The 13,286-nt window shown below is 42.7% G+C and overlaps 1 protein-coding gene across 1 annotated transcript in view; it reads left to right on the top strand.

Annotated features, from left to right (window-relative positions):
- Positions 1-12,808, top strand: part of OTC (ornithine transcarbamylase) — a 38,877-nt gene extending 26,069 nt beyond the window's left edge. The window contains exons 6-10 of the mRNA XM_074946281.1: positions 4,242-4,364; positions 6,478-6,531; positions 6,612-6,761; positions 8,685-8,822; positions 10,956-12,808. Coding sequence (XP_074802382.1) covers positions 4,242-4,364; positions 6,478-6,531; positions 6,612-6,761; positions 8,685-8,822; positions 10,956-11,015 — 525 coding nt within the window. The 3' untranslated portion in view covers positions 11,016-12,808. The remainder of the gene's footprint in view (positions 1-4,241; positions 4,365-6,477; positions 6,532-6,611; positions 6,762-8,684; positions 8,823-10,955) is intronic.
- The last annotated feature ends 478 nt before the right edge of the window (positions 12,809-13,286 follow it).

Raw genomic sequence — 13,286 nt, forward strand, 5'->3', positions numbered from 1 at the left:
AAGTTGGTTTGCAGAATCAGACCCCCCAAAGTTCTCACTTTCTAGAGTCCATTTTTATAGGAATTTCTTCCTATGCCAGTCTATAGGAATTGCTTCATCATGCTGTTGCTGAATCAATCAGCAGACGGCACATTCCTGACGGCTCCGTGCTGCTAGATGTTATCTTGTTCTTTGGTTCTCCCATTCTTGAGGCTGTTGGGTGGATTCCAGTCTGCCCTCCGGGGGTCCTCTGGTTATTTCCACTTGACGCCTTCTTCAGCCGATGGACACTGGATTCTTAGGCTGGCACCTCCCTGATCATTCAGTTATTATCCACACCAAGCATCCATCCACATACATCCTCTATCTCTATTTTAATCACAATTGTTAATACAACAAAAGGGCGGGGAGTCTCTGGGTACTGTTTCTGTTGTTACAGAGTATTGCTTTGAGTCTCTGTGAATTGCTTTGAGAACAGACTCTGTCTGAGAAGGTACTAACACAATTAGCAGCTTGCAAGTTTCACACATAGAGGGAGAGAAACAGTACCAAAAACCAAGAGACCTATTAATTAGTAATACCCTGGAATTTAAACTATAGGGAATCAAACTCATTTGTGATTTTAATACAGAACTTCTTTAATATGATCCAACAGCACCTAGAGATCCCAATTTAACCAAGGCCCTATTGTACTAGGTGTGGTATATACACGTAGTAAAAGACAGTCCCTGCCCTGGAGACTTTACAGTTTAAATAGACAAAATGGGAAACAGAGGTGAAGTGACTGGCCCAGGGTGTCACAGCAAGTCAGTGGCAGAGCCAGGAATAGAAGACAGGTCTCCTGACTCCCACGCTGAAGCACTATCCACTGAACCACGCTGCCTCCTGTACAAATATGTTTTCTGACTACCCCACTAGATTTATGTTTTAAATTATGCCAAATTATTGACTCATTAGTCAAATGCATGCTATAATTGAATACTGTATAATTAATATTGTCAATAATTTACAGTATCAACTCAAGCTGGTGTTACAGTTTGTGGCTGGCTAGAAAGAAGATCAGATGATGAGATAGACCTGAAACTTCCTAATTAACTAAACTAGCCTCTTCCACTTTCAGAAGAAGAGGCTTGCGGCATGGCTTCCTTTAAAATAAGCAAGCAAACAAAAATAACAACAACTGATGTGTATTCAGTTTGTGTTTTTTCTGAAATTTTCTGATAAGCTGCAGCCCAGGGTAGGGACTGCATGAAACCTGGAAACTAAGTCTCGACATGAAAAGAAATAGATTGTATGGGCAACTTTAATCATATAGGTGGGTCTTTTCAGTAAAGAGCAGAAGCCAAGTTTTGTCGCATTTCAGAGCACTCCCAGGCTGCCAAAGGGAGGCAATCATGTGGGGGAAAGGGCTCCAGACTTTAAGAACATTCAGTTTTTGTGGTTTTACTAAAAACCAAAATACTTGGTTGTCATGCCTAAAATGAAAAGGGAAACTGTAGCGCAATCTTGGCCAACTGGATAAAATACCTAAGGCCGCGTACTAGGGTTGAGGGTGGAATGACAGGAGAGAAAAGTCACATGTCACTCTCTCTGGCTTCATTGTCATGGTCCTGGTTTAACCTTGATTGTTACCATTACAGCAAAAGTCTCTTGCTGTATTCCTTCTGTGCAGTTTTACAAGCAGTGAACTCTAAAATAGAAAAAGGAGAAGTGCAAACCATACAGGGTAACTCCTAAGCTTCCTCAGAGCTCCTTCCTCTGGATTTGGGTCAGCACAACCCCCTTGTATCTCGCAACCATTTTTAAGGCTGTGTTTCTCAATGTTTTAGCATGGGCCGCATTTTAATATAAAGTTGGCTGTGTGGACCATCTCTGCTCCTATTTGCCATCCCATAGCATCTCTGTGGCCAAACTGGCTACATGAGAACATCACATAGGAAAGTATTTAATATATGTTTGCTTCTTTTAATGCAGTTTAGCATCTGGAAATAAAGAGGAGTTGGCACCATAGGAGTGGCCAGCTTTCCATGGCCCACCAGCAAGTGCCTCGCACACTACAGTTTGTAACTTCAGTTTTAAAGTAATGAGCCCAAACAGGCTCGGTTGCAACTAATTAGCTCCCAGCTGGGAGTTCCACCCTGCTACTACTGTACCCTAGATGGGAATTAACCCCTGAAACTACAGGCTTGGCATGGCCTCCTCTGAGGACACCACTAGAACGGGATACAGTGGGGCTTTTGGGGATGCAGGGAAAATCTGTCCAGCTGTTACTCTCCAATACCCTGTATCCACCAAGTCCTATCCTGTTCTTTTGTAAACCCCTAATAGTATTCCAGAAACATCCTTTCAGCCAGTGATCTGCCTACGAGTCATTTGCATTATGATTCCAGCTGGTGAAATGGTTGTAGCTGTGCCGGGAGGAGATGCAATTGCCTGCCAGCTACAAGGACAAACCAAATTGGCAATGCTGGGCTTACAGCTGGGGACTTGTGAAGCCTCCCAAAGGATGATATGGGCCCAGGGGTGAAGTCAGGCACCAGAGATTGGCTCTCAAGTACTTTTCTATGAACTACATTAAATATCCCAAATGTTGCTATTTTTGACACAAAAAGCTGTGGCCACTGTCGGAAATTACGATATTTTTGCCCTGGAACAAGTCCACAAAAGTTGCTTTGGAGAGGCCATCTCTGGGAGAGAAAGGGGAGTTCCCTCTCTATTCTTGTTCAGGCCCCCAGATCTCTGCTGAGACTGTCTGCATGGATGCTTGTCCACTATGCTAAACCCCAAGTCTTTTAATTTAAATAATTGTTCAATGGCAATGGCTTTTGGCTACTACAATACAACAGCAAACTGGGCGGGAACGGGTGACCTAGGGCTGTAGATCATGTTTCAAGTCCTCTCATCCATATTGGGGGCACAGGGGAAAGAGTGAACATATTTGGTTTTATCTTTGTATAAAAAGCATATTGCCCTGGAGTTACTATGGTACATCCAGAGAGGCTTATTTTAAATAAGCCCCTTTTTTTGAAAAGGACCCCTTCAATTGGTCTGATCAGCAGAGCTGTGGAGCTCATTTCCAATTGCTCCTTCTTGGGTCTTGCATATACTGAGTATTTGCCCCCACTTCCAGCCATCAATGGCCAGCTACGGGTATAGCTGCCCTGGTACAAACCCTAACTGTAAACTGACAAAGCCACTATTTGTACTGGTGGCATTTACCTCAGTTTGAAACCTCTACCACTACTAACTGTGGCTTTCCTTAACTATACAAATTTGTACTGCTGCGGCTACACCAATGGCCGTAACTGGGGCAAATCCTCAGTGCAGACACGGCCTAACCGTGAGTGCCCATAGCTGCTTTTAAAATGTTGATGATTGCTAAACCTTTTGATACATGTGCAAAGCTAAAAATAGAAATAGGAATTTCACTCCACTTGACTCCCAGTAGACTTGGAGTGGGATTTTCAAAGCCTCTAAGTGCCATAGGAGTACAATTCTCCTTGGCTTTCAAGACAACTTCTCTTTGTAGATCACCTAAGAGCTTTTGAAAATCCTGCCCTTTACCTTTTGATAGCTATATATATTTCTGCTATGAAAACACTAGAATCAAAGTTTAAGTCAAGGTGAAGCAATAACACTCTGCTATATATAAGACGGGGTTCTCAAACTTCGTTGCACCGTGACCCACGTCTGATAACAAAAATTACTACACGACCCAGGGGGGCAAAGCCGAAGCCCAAGGGCTTCAGCCCCAGGTGGGAGGCCTGTAGTCTGAGGCCTGCAGTCTGAGCCCCGCTGCCCAGCGCTGAAATCAAAGCCTGAGCCCTGCTGCTCAACCGGGCGGTGGGGCTCAGGTTTTGGCTTTGGGCCCCTGGGCCCCAGAAAGTCTAATGCCAGACCTGGTGACCCCATTAAAATGGGGTCATGATCCACTCTGGGGGCCTAACCCACAGTTTGAGAACTGCTGGTAGAAGACAAGGGGGTATACTCATTCAGTTGTCTTTTCTTGGATTTAAGTTCAGCTGCAGGATGCTTTTTTTCTGCTCAGCTTTGTAAAGTCTTATTGCTTGTTTCTGGAGTGACCATCCTGTGACTGCTACAGGTTTGATCAAAGCAATGCTCCACACATGGCAGCTACTCCTAATTGAAGGTGGCAAAGTTACACTCACTCAGTCTAGTGTTGTCACCACTCCTGGCACCTTTTGCCACTTGTTTGCTGAATCTCCAAAATCATAACTGCGGTATTGTTATTTGCTTGTGAGGAACACTATGGCTATCTGAAGGGGCTCACAATAAGCTGGATTGGTGATGGAAACAATGTCCTGAACTCCATCCTGATGAGTGCTGCTAAATTTGGAATGCATCTGCGTGTCGCTACTCCAAAGGTAAGAGAGTCCTGCACTTGGAGGAAGGGAAGTAAAACTTTCTAAGACTCAAGTTCTATTCTCAGACACTTGCATACCTCCCAGAAGCTGTGAATCTGGCTAGCCTGTGCATAGGCCACACAAGTGTGAAGAGGTTCCTCCCCCATCATTGTGCCACCACAATGTAGCCCACAGTGAAAACATGCTGAATTCTTATTTATTTTTAGAGGGGCTAAAGTGAAGTTTCATGCAAAGAAAGAGATAAGCTCTGTACCCCACATTGCTTACAGTCTAAAAAAGACCACCATTATGTGCTTCACTATCGGGTCTCAGTACCTTGATTTAAGGAGATCCCCAGGAAGACATAGTGTAACACCATCAGACCCCGGTTGTTGACAGGTGGGATTGAACCTGGGACCTCTGGAGCTTAGTGCATGAGCCAAAAGTCAACTGGCTCTTAACTAAGGCTGTAGAGCAGACTCATTTAATTCTTTCTAACTGGTCTTGGTGCCACTAGATGGGACAGAACACCAGACGCAGACAGTGTGTGGTTTACAACAGCACATAGCCTATACCAGTGTTTCACAACCTTTTCAAGTTGGCAACCACTTATTCAAAGTAAACAAACACCAAACCACTTTATATTTACCATAAAAGTATTCCAGTGAGAACAATGCTAAGGCAATATAATTTATTTGTGTGTGTCCTGGAAGGTTGACAGAGAATACTTCCCTTCAAGGGTAAGGATGTGTGGGGAGTGGAGGAGTGAGATTTTCTTTGCTTTAGATTATAATAAAATTTTCAACATCTCATGATGCCCCTGATTTCCTTTCTGGTTCATCAGTTCAGAAACACTGGCTTAGGCACAGCAGATGGAGAGGAACAGGGTGTCAAGCTGGAATATAAATCTCCTTATCTTTGCTATTTGGTATCATAGTTGCCTTAATCTCAATGGATATGCACGTTTTGTTTGGTAGATTTTTTACATAGATTTTCTTTTATATAAAAATTAAAATGCAGCATGACTCATTGGGGCAGGGACTGCCCTTCTACGGTGTGTTTGTGCTGTACTCTACCTAATGAGGTCCTGATCCTGACTGGGGCCTTTCAGCACCTACTTAAATATAAATAATAGAATTGTGCAGGGGATGGACATTTGGCTTCCCAAAGGAGTTCAAAATTTTGCTTTGTTCCAAATCGGAATGAAACTTGAAAGTTTCAAAATTCTCTGGAAAGGGAAATTACAAAGAACTCCTTGCTTTACATTGACTGAAATGTTTCATTTAGACAGAATTGTTTTGTTTTAATTTTAACTTAAAAATCTGATAACATATAGTATAATACAGAATAAAAAATCAAGACAAAGTTATTTCAAAATGAAAAATTGAAATAATCTGTTTCAAAAGTGTCAGAATGGAATGTTTTAACATTGTTGGAACACTTTGTTGATGAGGCCTGGCCTGGCCTGAGTAACTAACACCTGGAGGGAGGCCTCAACATTTCTTGGAGGATAGGATTAGGGAGATAAAGAGATCAGTAGGCTGAAAACAGAACATTTGTGCTAAATAAATATGTCAGTAGGCTAAAAAGACAGAATGTCTGAGCCAGCTAAGATAAGAGGGAGAACACCCAGAGAAACATTTACTAGTAACAAGAATAACAATATATGGATAGAATATGCTTCACAGGGATTGGTTCCTGCAACATAATCAAACCAATCTCAAAACGTATAATGCAATGTATAGTAAATGCAATGTGTAACTCTATATAAAAGAAGTGGTTTGCTGAGTAACTTTGAATGTGTGGTATATCCTACCCACTCCCTGCATTTGTGTCTGATCAACTCAGCTTTGCATTGCTGTATGCCAAGTAAAAATATCAGTGACGACGTCTGGAGTAGAACAGAGTTCTTGGGAGGCCAAGTGGAAACAGTTCTCGAAGGGAATTCCAACACACCTTTCCCCAGTTTTTCTCCAAAATGTAATTTCAGTAAAATCAACGCAGTTTTGCGGAGCATTTTGATTTAGACAGAACAGCATTCTCCCATGGGAAATGGTTCCATCAAAGTTTTTCTGACCAGCTCAATAAAATAATAATGTGAATGTGCATTGTAACGTTATCATCTTTTTGACAGGGCTTTGAACCGGACCCCAACATAGTTAAAGTAGCTGAAGGGTACTCCAAAGAGGTATGAGCCAATATGTTAAATATGGTTTACTTTATGTTTTAAATGAAGTTGTCTGACCTCCCTTGCCTTATTCACATTAGTATGGCACCAAATTGTTTTTCACGACTGACCCCTTGGAAGCTGCAAGTGGAGCCAATGTCCTAGTTACGGACACATGGATAAGTATGGGACAAGAAGAGGAGAAGGCAGAGCGAATGAAGGCTTTCCAAGGTTACCAGATCACAATTCAGGTAAAGGTCAAGTTGACAGTGTTTCCAGCTCTTGTGAATGTTTTGTGAGTGATGGTATTTCAGAGGGCTTTGGAGCTGGTCTTGCGATGGTGCGAGAAGCTCCTGCCCCCTTGTAAAGTTCAGCCCTGCCGGAAGCTGGCTGAGTCTCTCCCCTTCACTTGCTGTTCTCACGGCGGGAGGGAAGGGGAGATCAAAGTGCCCAGCAGCTCAGGGAAGCTCCTCTCCCTTCTCCCATAAGAAACACAGACAGGACTCTGCCTCTACTCCTCCCCCACCCCCCTGCAGTACCTGGCCTGGGAAGGGGCAGAGGGGGGTGAAGAGCCCCTAGAGCTGCCCCCTCCAGCCTGGTAAGGGAAGAAGCCCCTTCTCCACCCCCCCCCGCAGGTCTATGAGAAAGGAATGAAGAACACCAGGAGAAGCAGAGCTGAGGCTGGGGTGGGGGGTGGGCTGGACGGGGGGAGGGGAGGGTGGAGGCTGATGGGGTGGGGAACTGAACTGAGGGAGGGGGCTGGGTGAGGGCAAAACTGAGGCGGGAAGGGGACAGGATTAATTGCTGGGCAGAGGGTGGGCAGATTAGGGGTGAGAGTTCCTGCAGCAGAGGCCAGAATCACCTTACCCAATACATTTGGGAGAGTGGACAGCAGTAGCTGCCACACACAGACGCACTGGGGATGGGCGCGGGTTGTTTAAAAATTAAAAAACAGAGCAAAAAACCACAATATAATCTTCTGATTTTTTTGGGGAGGCAGGGGAGGTGTTGGACTCATGATTTTTGATCTCTTGAGGTTGGCAGTACAGAGTTTATTTGTTCTGGTCCACTTCTGTAGATTCCATTTTTAAAGATCAACACCATCAAAGCACTCATTTGGTAGTTCTTATGAGGAAAGGTCATGGGTATTGGTGTATACTTCACACCAATGCAAAGCCCCCTAACCAACACAATTGCTGTCTGAGTTACCTGAGGCTTTCCCGCCAAGCTTTCTCTTTCAGTCTGGCCTTTCTGGATGGGCTCTTACTGGATGCATAAATCTGGGGCACAAACAGAGGGGAGAGTCAAGGCTCTGCTTCTCCCCTTTTCAAGGACTCTGTATTTAACCTTCTGGTCCTCCCAGCCGACCCCACCTTATTATATCCACACTGCAAGAGAAGATCCTTTGACTGTTTCTCAGGCTAAGTCGCAATAATGCTCATATTGCAATTCATAGAGAGCACGGCCAGGACACCATGTTGGGCAGATTTGTGTGTATCTGTAAATGGGCAAAGCTTTAAATATTTTTAAAAACCCATTTAGCTGAAATATTTATCAGAGCAACAACTGCTAGAGATAATGGAAACAAAATATTAGTGATTGGAGTATAAATAATGACATTTTAGTCTCTATTAGAATCAGTGATCTAACTGATCATATTTTAACTCTCCGTCCCCAGAATGCTAATAAGAGGCATGGTTCAACTTGCTTAAAATGCTGTAATCCTTTGTTCATCTATTAGGAGTTACTGATGTCAAAAGAATTGACCAAGGCCTTTTTAGGCCTGTCTTAATATGCAGTTATTGACATTATCCATATATTTTGTTGGCATGTGGCATTACTGTCCAGCGTGTACTTATTGATTGACCTGCTGCTTCACCACAATTCTTACTCTCCTTTCAAAGACAAAAGTCTAGTGATGAAATCCTGGCCCCACTGAAATCAATGGTAAAATTCCCATTGACTTGAATAGGCCCAGGATTTCACCATGGATTCTTATCTTATTTGCACTCGTATCAATCTGGACTACCTCTGCTGACATCAGTGGAATTACTTGGGGTTCGCACCGAGTGTAAATGAGATCAGAATCTGGCCCAAACCAGTTTCTCACCACTTAAAGATCTTGCTAATGTACCATCACATCACTCAACTCTTTCATGCTTTTTTATCTTTAGACTGGAAAATATGCAGCCTCTGACTGGACCTTTTTACACTGTTTACCAAGAAAGCCAGAAGAAGTTGATGATGAAGTATTTTATTCTCCACAATCACTGGTTTTTCAGGAGGCTGAAAACAGAAAATGGACAATTATGGTATGAAAAGCAAATAACAGTTTGGGCATGGGTGGCCGGTGACCTGGCCGTTGGGGGCGGCTAGTCCCTCCCCTTGTGTCCAAAGACCCACCTCACCTCTCCCCTTCTGTCCCCCTCCCCTTCAGGAGCCCAGAGCACCCCCACCACAGACTCCGGCCCCAACACCAGGCAGCACGGGGCGAGGCCCCAGCCCTGGTGCTCCGGGCAGCAGCACGGTCAGCCCTGGTGTGCCAGGCGGTGCCTCCGCAGCACCAGCCCCCTGAGTCCCTACAGGAGGCAGGCCAGCCAGCCCGGGCCAGCTAGGGAGCTGGGAACCACAGAGAGGGGGCCTGGCCTGGGGGTGGAGCGTGGGCAGGGCCATGCTAGGCTGTTTGGGGAAGCACAGCCTACCCCTGCCTACGATACCTGCCACCCATGAGTTCCGTGTTAGGCAGTACTTGACTATTGTTCTACCCTTCAATCCAGATTTGAATTTAGCATGACGTCTCAGTAAAGCCCGTGCCTTAATATAAATGTTTCAAAACCACACCCTAATATGTCATGGTTTTAAGTGCATCAAATGTCAACTCTTTCCTGCTTGTACCTAAATCCACTCTTGCTTGACCCAGATTATTTTAATCGAGTGAGATCTACTCTTTTAACTGCAATTTATTGTATGGAAGTCATTGAGTTACACTAGCAATTAGCTTGAGCCTTGTCTACACGTAAAACTTAGGTTGACCCACCTTTGGCACTCGGGTGTGAAAACTCCATACCCCTGAGTGCTGCAGCCACGCTGATCTAAACTCCCAGTGCAGATGCTGGTCGGTCAATGGAAGAATGCTTCCATTGCCCTAACTCTCAGCGCGTGAGGAGGTGAAGTTACTGCTGCAATGAAAGAACCCTTCTGTCTCTGTAGCGTGTGCCTACACGGTAGGGTTACGGCACCAGCACCATAGCTATGCTGCTGTAACCTCAATAGTGTTGGCAATCTCTTAGCTCCACCTCTTTCAAACACTCCAAATACCAATCCCAAGAATGGTGCAATAAAGGCTACAGTTTTAAAAAATGGTTATAGCAGATGGCATCAGAGATGGCTCTCAGAGCTGCCATGGAAGGCAGTGGGAATTTTGCTTGAAGGGTTGCAAAATGAAGCCTTTGAAGTAAAAGTATGTGCTCTCTACTTACATATTGGGCTATGGCCCTGGATAACGCTAAGTGTACCATGTGAGCTACAAGAATATATTCAGCATTAAACACACATTGTAACTCCATCCTCAGTATTCCTACCAGTGTCATATTTTTCACAACTACTAGTTACTGTAGGTTTTAGAACAGTCATGCTGACAAACATCAACCTTCTCGAAGTGAGAAAACAGAAATGGGGTCAACAGCATTCGCAGAGGAACTTGCATTTGTTCTAAGCACAGCTTTCCAATCAGATATTACTGTAAAACAGTGGCAATATAAACTAGAGAAAGAACAGAAGTGCAGGGTCTGTGTATACAAACACATAGAGAAAAACAAATCTGATTAGATACAATCTTACTTCTCTCTGACTGCCACTTTCCAATACTCTCATTCTACAATTGATATATCTAAAGATTCTCAGAAAGTATGAAGCAAGCAAGAAAGTTGCGTGACACACAATACAGCCAGGGTTTTCTCTTTTATGGGGCAACAACAACTGTGGTTAAACTGGGCCAAATCTTGAGGTCCTTACTCAAGTAAAACTCCTATTGATGTCAATGGAAATTTTGCTCATGTCTGCATCGAAGGCCAAATTTTGCTCCCATATACACAAGTGCGGATCAGGAGTAACTGCAGACAGAATTCAGTTAAAAAGACTTCAGAATTTGGTTCAGTATTGATATTGGTTCTAGCATTGTTTTTCTGAACTCCACCACTATTGTGCATTCACGTATGGTGTGCACAGAGGAAACCTATTGAATACTAACAGAACACACTAATTTTTAGACTCTTTGATGTTCTGCCATTGGAAATTCTAGAAAATAAATCTAAGCATGCAGTTTCTGCTGGGAAAAATCGTTTTCAGCACAAAGCCTTGGAACTCAAAAATATTTTTTCCCTGTTTATTTTGTTTGCAGTGTCTGTTTCCAATATGACTGGGGTTTTTTTTCCCTCCCCCTCTAGGCTGTCATGGTTTCCCTGCTGACAGATTACTCACCACAGCTGCAGAAACCTACATTTTGATGCTTGGGTTCCTGCCAAGAGAAAATATTCCTCACCAGCAGAATATTCTGGTCTGCAAATATATAGCTGTCTTTCATACAGGATCAAAGCAATGAATGATTCCTTCATAAAATTGCATAGGTTGGCTCCACTGAACTGTATGATATTGCTTTGCACTCATGAAAACCTTGGAAATGATGTGAATTAAACAGTGCAGCATTGCAAGAGTAGCGCTTTTTCTAGATGCTTTAAGTTCTGTAGCTTTTGTATCGATTCATGTCTTTTAAGTTTTCCAAAGCTGTAGTTTAACAAATGGATCCAGCAGTATCATAAGCAGTGGTTTATGTATGGAGTGGTAGAACTAGTGTTGTAAAGCTCCAAATCTATTATATAACCACCATGCAGCTGCCCCTAAATCTATTGGATTTTCTTGCTGATCTCGGAGCACATGCGCAGAGAACTAGCACCTTCTTACTATATTCTGGGACCTCAACATTCCCTTGTTAGTACAATTTCCCTAGCTGCACCCTGGCCACCTTGTAACCCCACCTCAATCTGGGTTCAAGACCGCAGAGGCTCTATCAGATTATCATAAACAGGAAAATTCCTGAGGGCTTGCTGGAGAATAGTGATGTGGTTCACACAGAGGGACTGCCACAGGGTTGGGTATGGGAGAAGAAAGATGGCAAGAAGTATGGGCTCACTATTCTTCCTCGCCCCGCTCCGTCATCCCCCCCCAGACAGAATTTTGGCTAACGAAGCAAGTCTTCCCTTCTTTTCATACTCTCTGTGGCAAAAACCAGAGATGAGGTGGTCCTAAGTGAATGTTGCTGTATGGCAGGAGTTTGCTAGGTTTCATCTAGCAGTGACATGTGGTGTACATACAAGTTAATCCCTCTTGGTAGTAAACAGAAGTTTGTGACAACTGTAGGTTGGTTGTGAATTTTTGAAATTTCAGTGAAAACTTTGCATAAAATATTTTCAAACCTTTCCCCAAATTTCTCTCTTTTTTAAACCAGCTCTTAGACGAGTTGGAATTTTTCAAAAAGGTGAAATTCCAGCAAAAAAATATTGATGAAAAAATCTCAAAACAATCTAGTGCATTTTTTTTCTGCAGTTTTTGACTAGCTCTAAACACTATTTGATCCACTTTACAATTGGAATTCACTGCTGGGCCACACATTATTGAAACAGCATTTCACGGGGGATAAAAAAAAATTCTTTTATAGCCCATTTGACTACACAGTGTGTGATTGATTCAGTTTTTCATTTGTGTATCTCTTGTCAAAATTACATTACAAAATCAGAAGAGCTTCAATAATCATGTGATTATTTTGATCTCAAAGAAGATGATCAAAGCAGTTAAGATAGATGAAGAGGGCATTTACATGGAAATAATATCCAGCCCAGAAGAATGAATGTTTTACTTCCCCATTTTGTGTATGTGTATGGTGTTCCCACAGATGTGTGCATTCTGGCGTATGTTTGGTTGTACTAGGTACTGCTTAGTGAATTTGGCCCCAGTGCAGCAAGGTACTTCAACATGCGTTTAGTCCCAATGAAGTTAATGGGATTAGTCACATGCTTAAAATTACCCAGCTGCCTATGTACCTTGATGAATCAAAGCCTTAATGCTTGTTGAGAGTTAGCCAATTACTTTTTGCCTATCCTTTCCCAAAATTGTATTTAGGATAAAACTAATCTTCTTATGGTCTGGATTAATATACCGTCATAAAAGACAGATGGCTTTTTAATAACACTTAATTTTATTGTTGATATTTTCAAGGATAAATATTTTACAATAAACTCATTTAAAAATCACCTTCTATCTTACCTACCTCTGTGCTTTGGTTTCCTGATCTGTAAAATGGGCCTAATAATACTTCCTTACCTCACAAGGGTGTTGAGAGATTTAATTAATTAGTGTATGTAAAGCATTCGAGATCTTTGGATGGAAGTTGCTGTAGATGTGCAAGGTACTATTATTCCTTCCAAATGTGTCATGAATTCATTACACCGATAAGCGAGAGATAAATGCAGATGAGGTAAGCAATGCAGAAGCAATAAAATGGAAAGATTTTATGGGAAAAATATTTTCCAGTTATTAGCAATCAAAGAACCTAAAACAAACGTATATTAGATGAAAGCATGTAATGCCTTGCAGTGTCCTTCATTATATTTATGATGCTTTAATCAGTAGAAGTGTTATTTTCATTGGTGAATGTACTTCAAGATTTTTTAAAAACATGGTTACTTGGAATGTCGCGATTGCTACAGGGGTAGAACCCAGAT

This window comes from Natator depressus, chromosome 1 (assembly GCF_965152275.1).
Source record: "Natator depressus isolate rNatDep1 chromosome 1, rNatDep2.hap1, whole genome shotgun sequence".
NCBI lineage: Eukaryota > Metazoa > Chordata > Testudines > Cheloniidae > Natator > Natator depressus.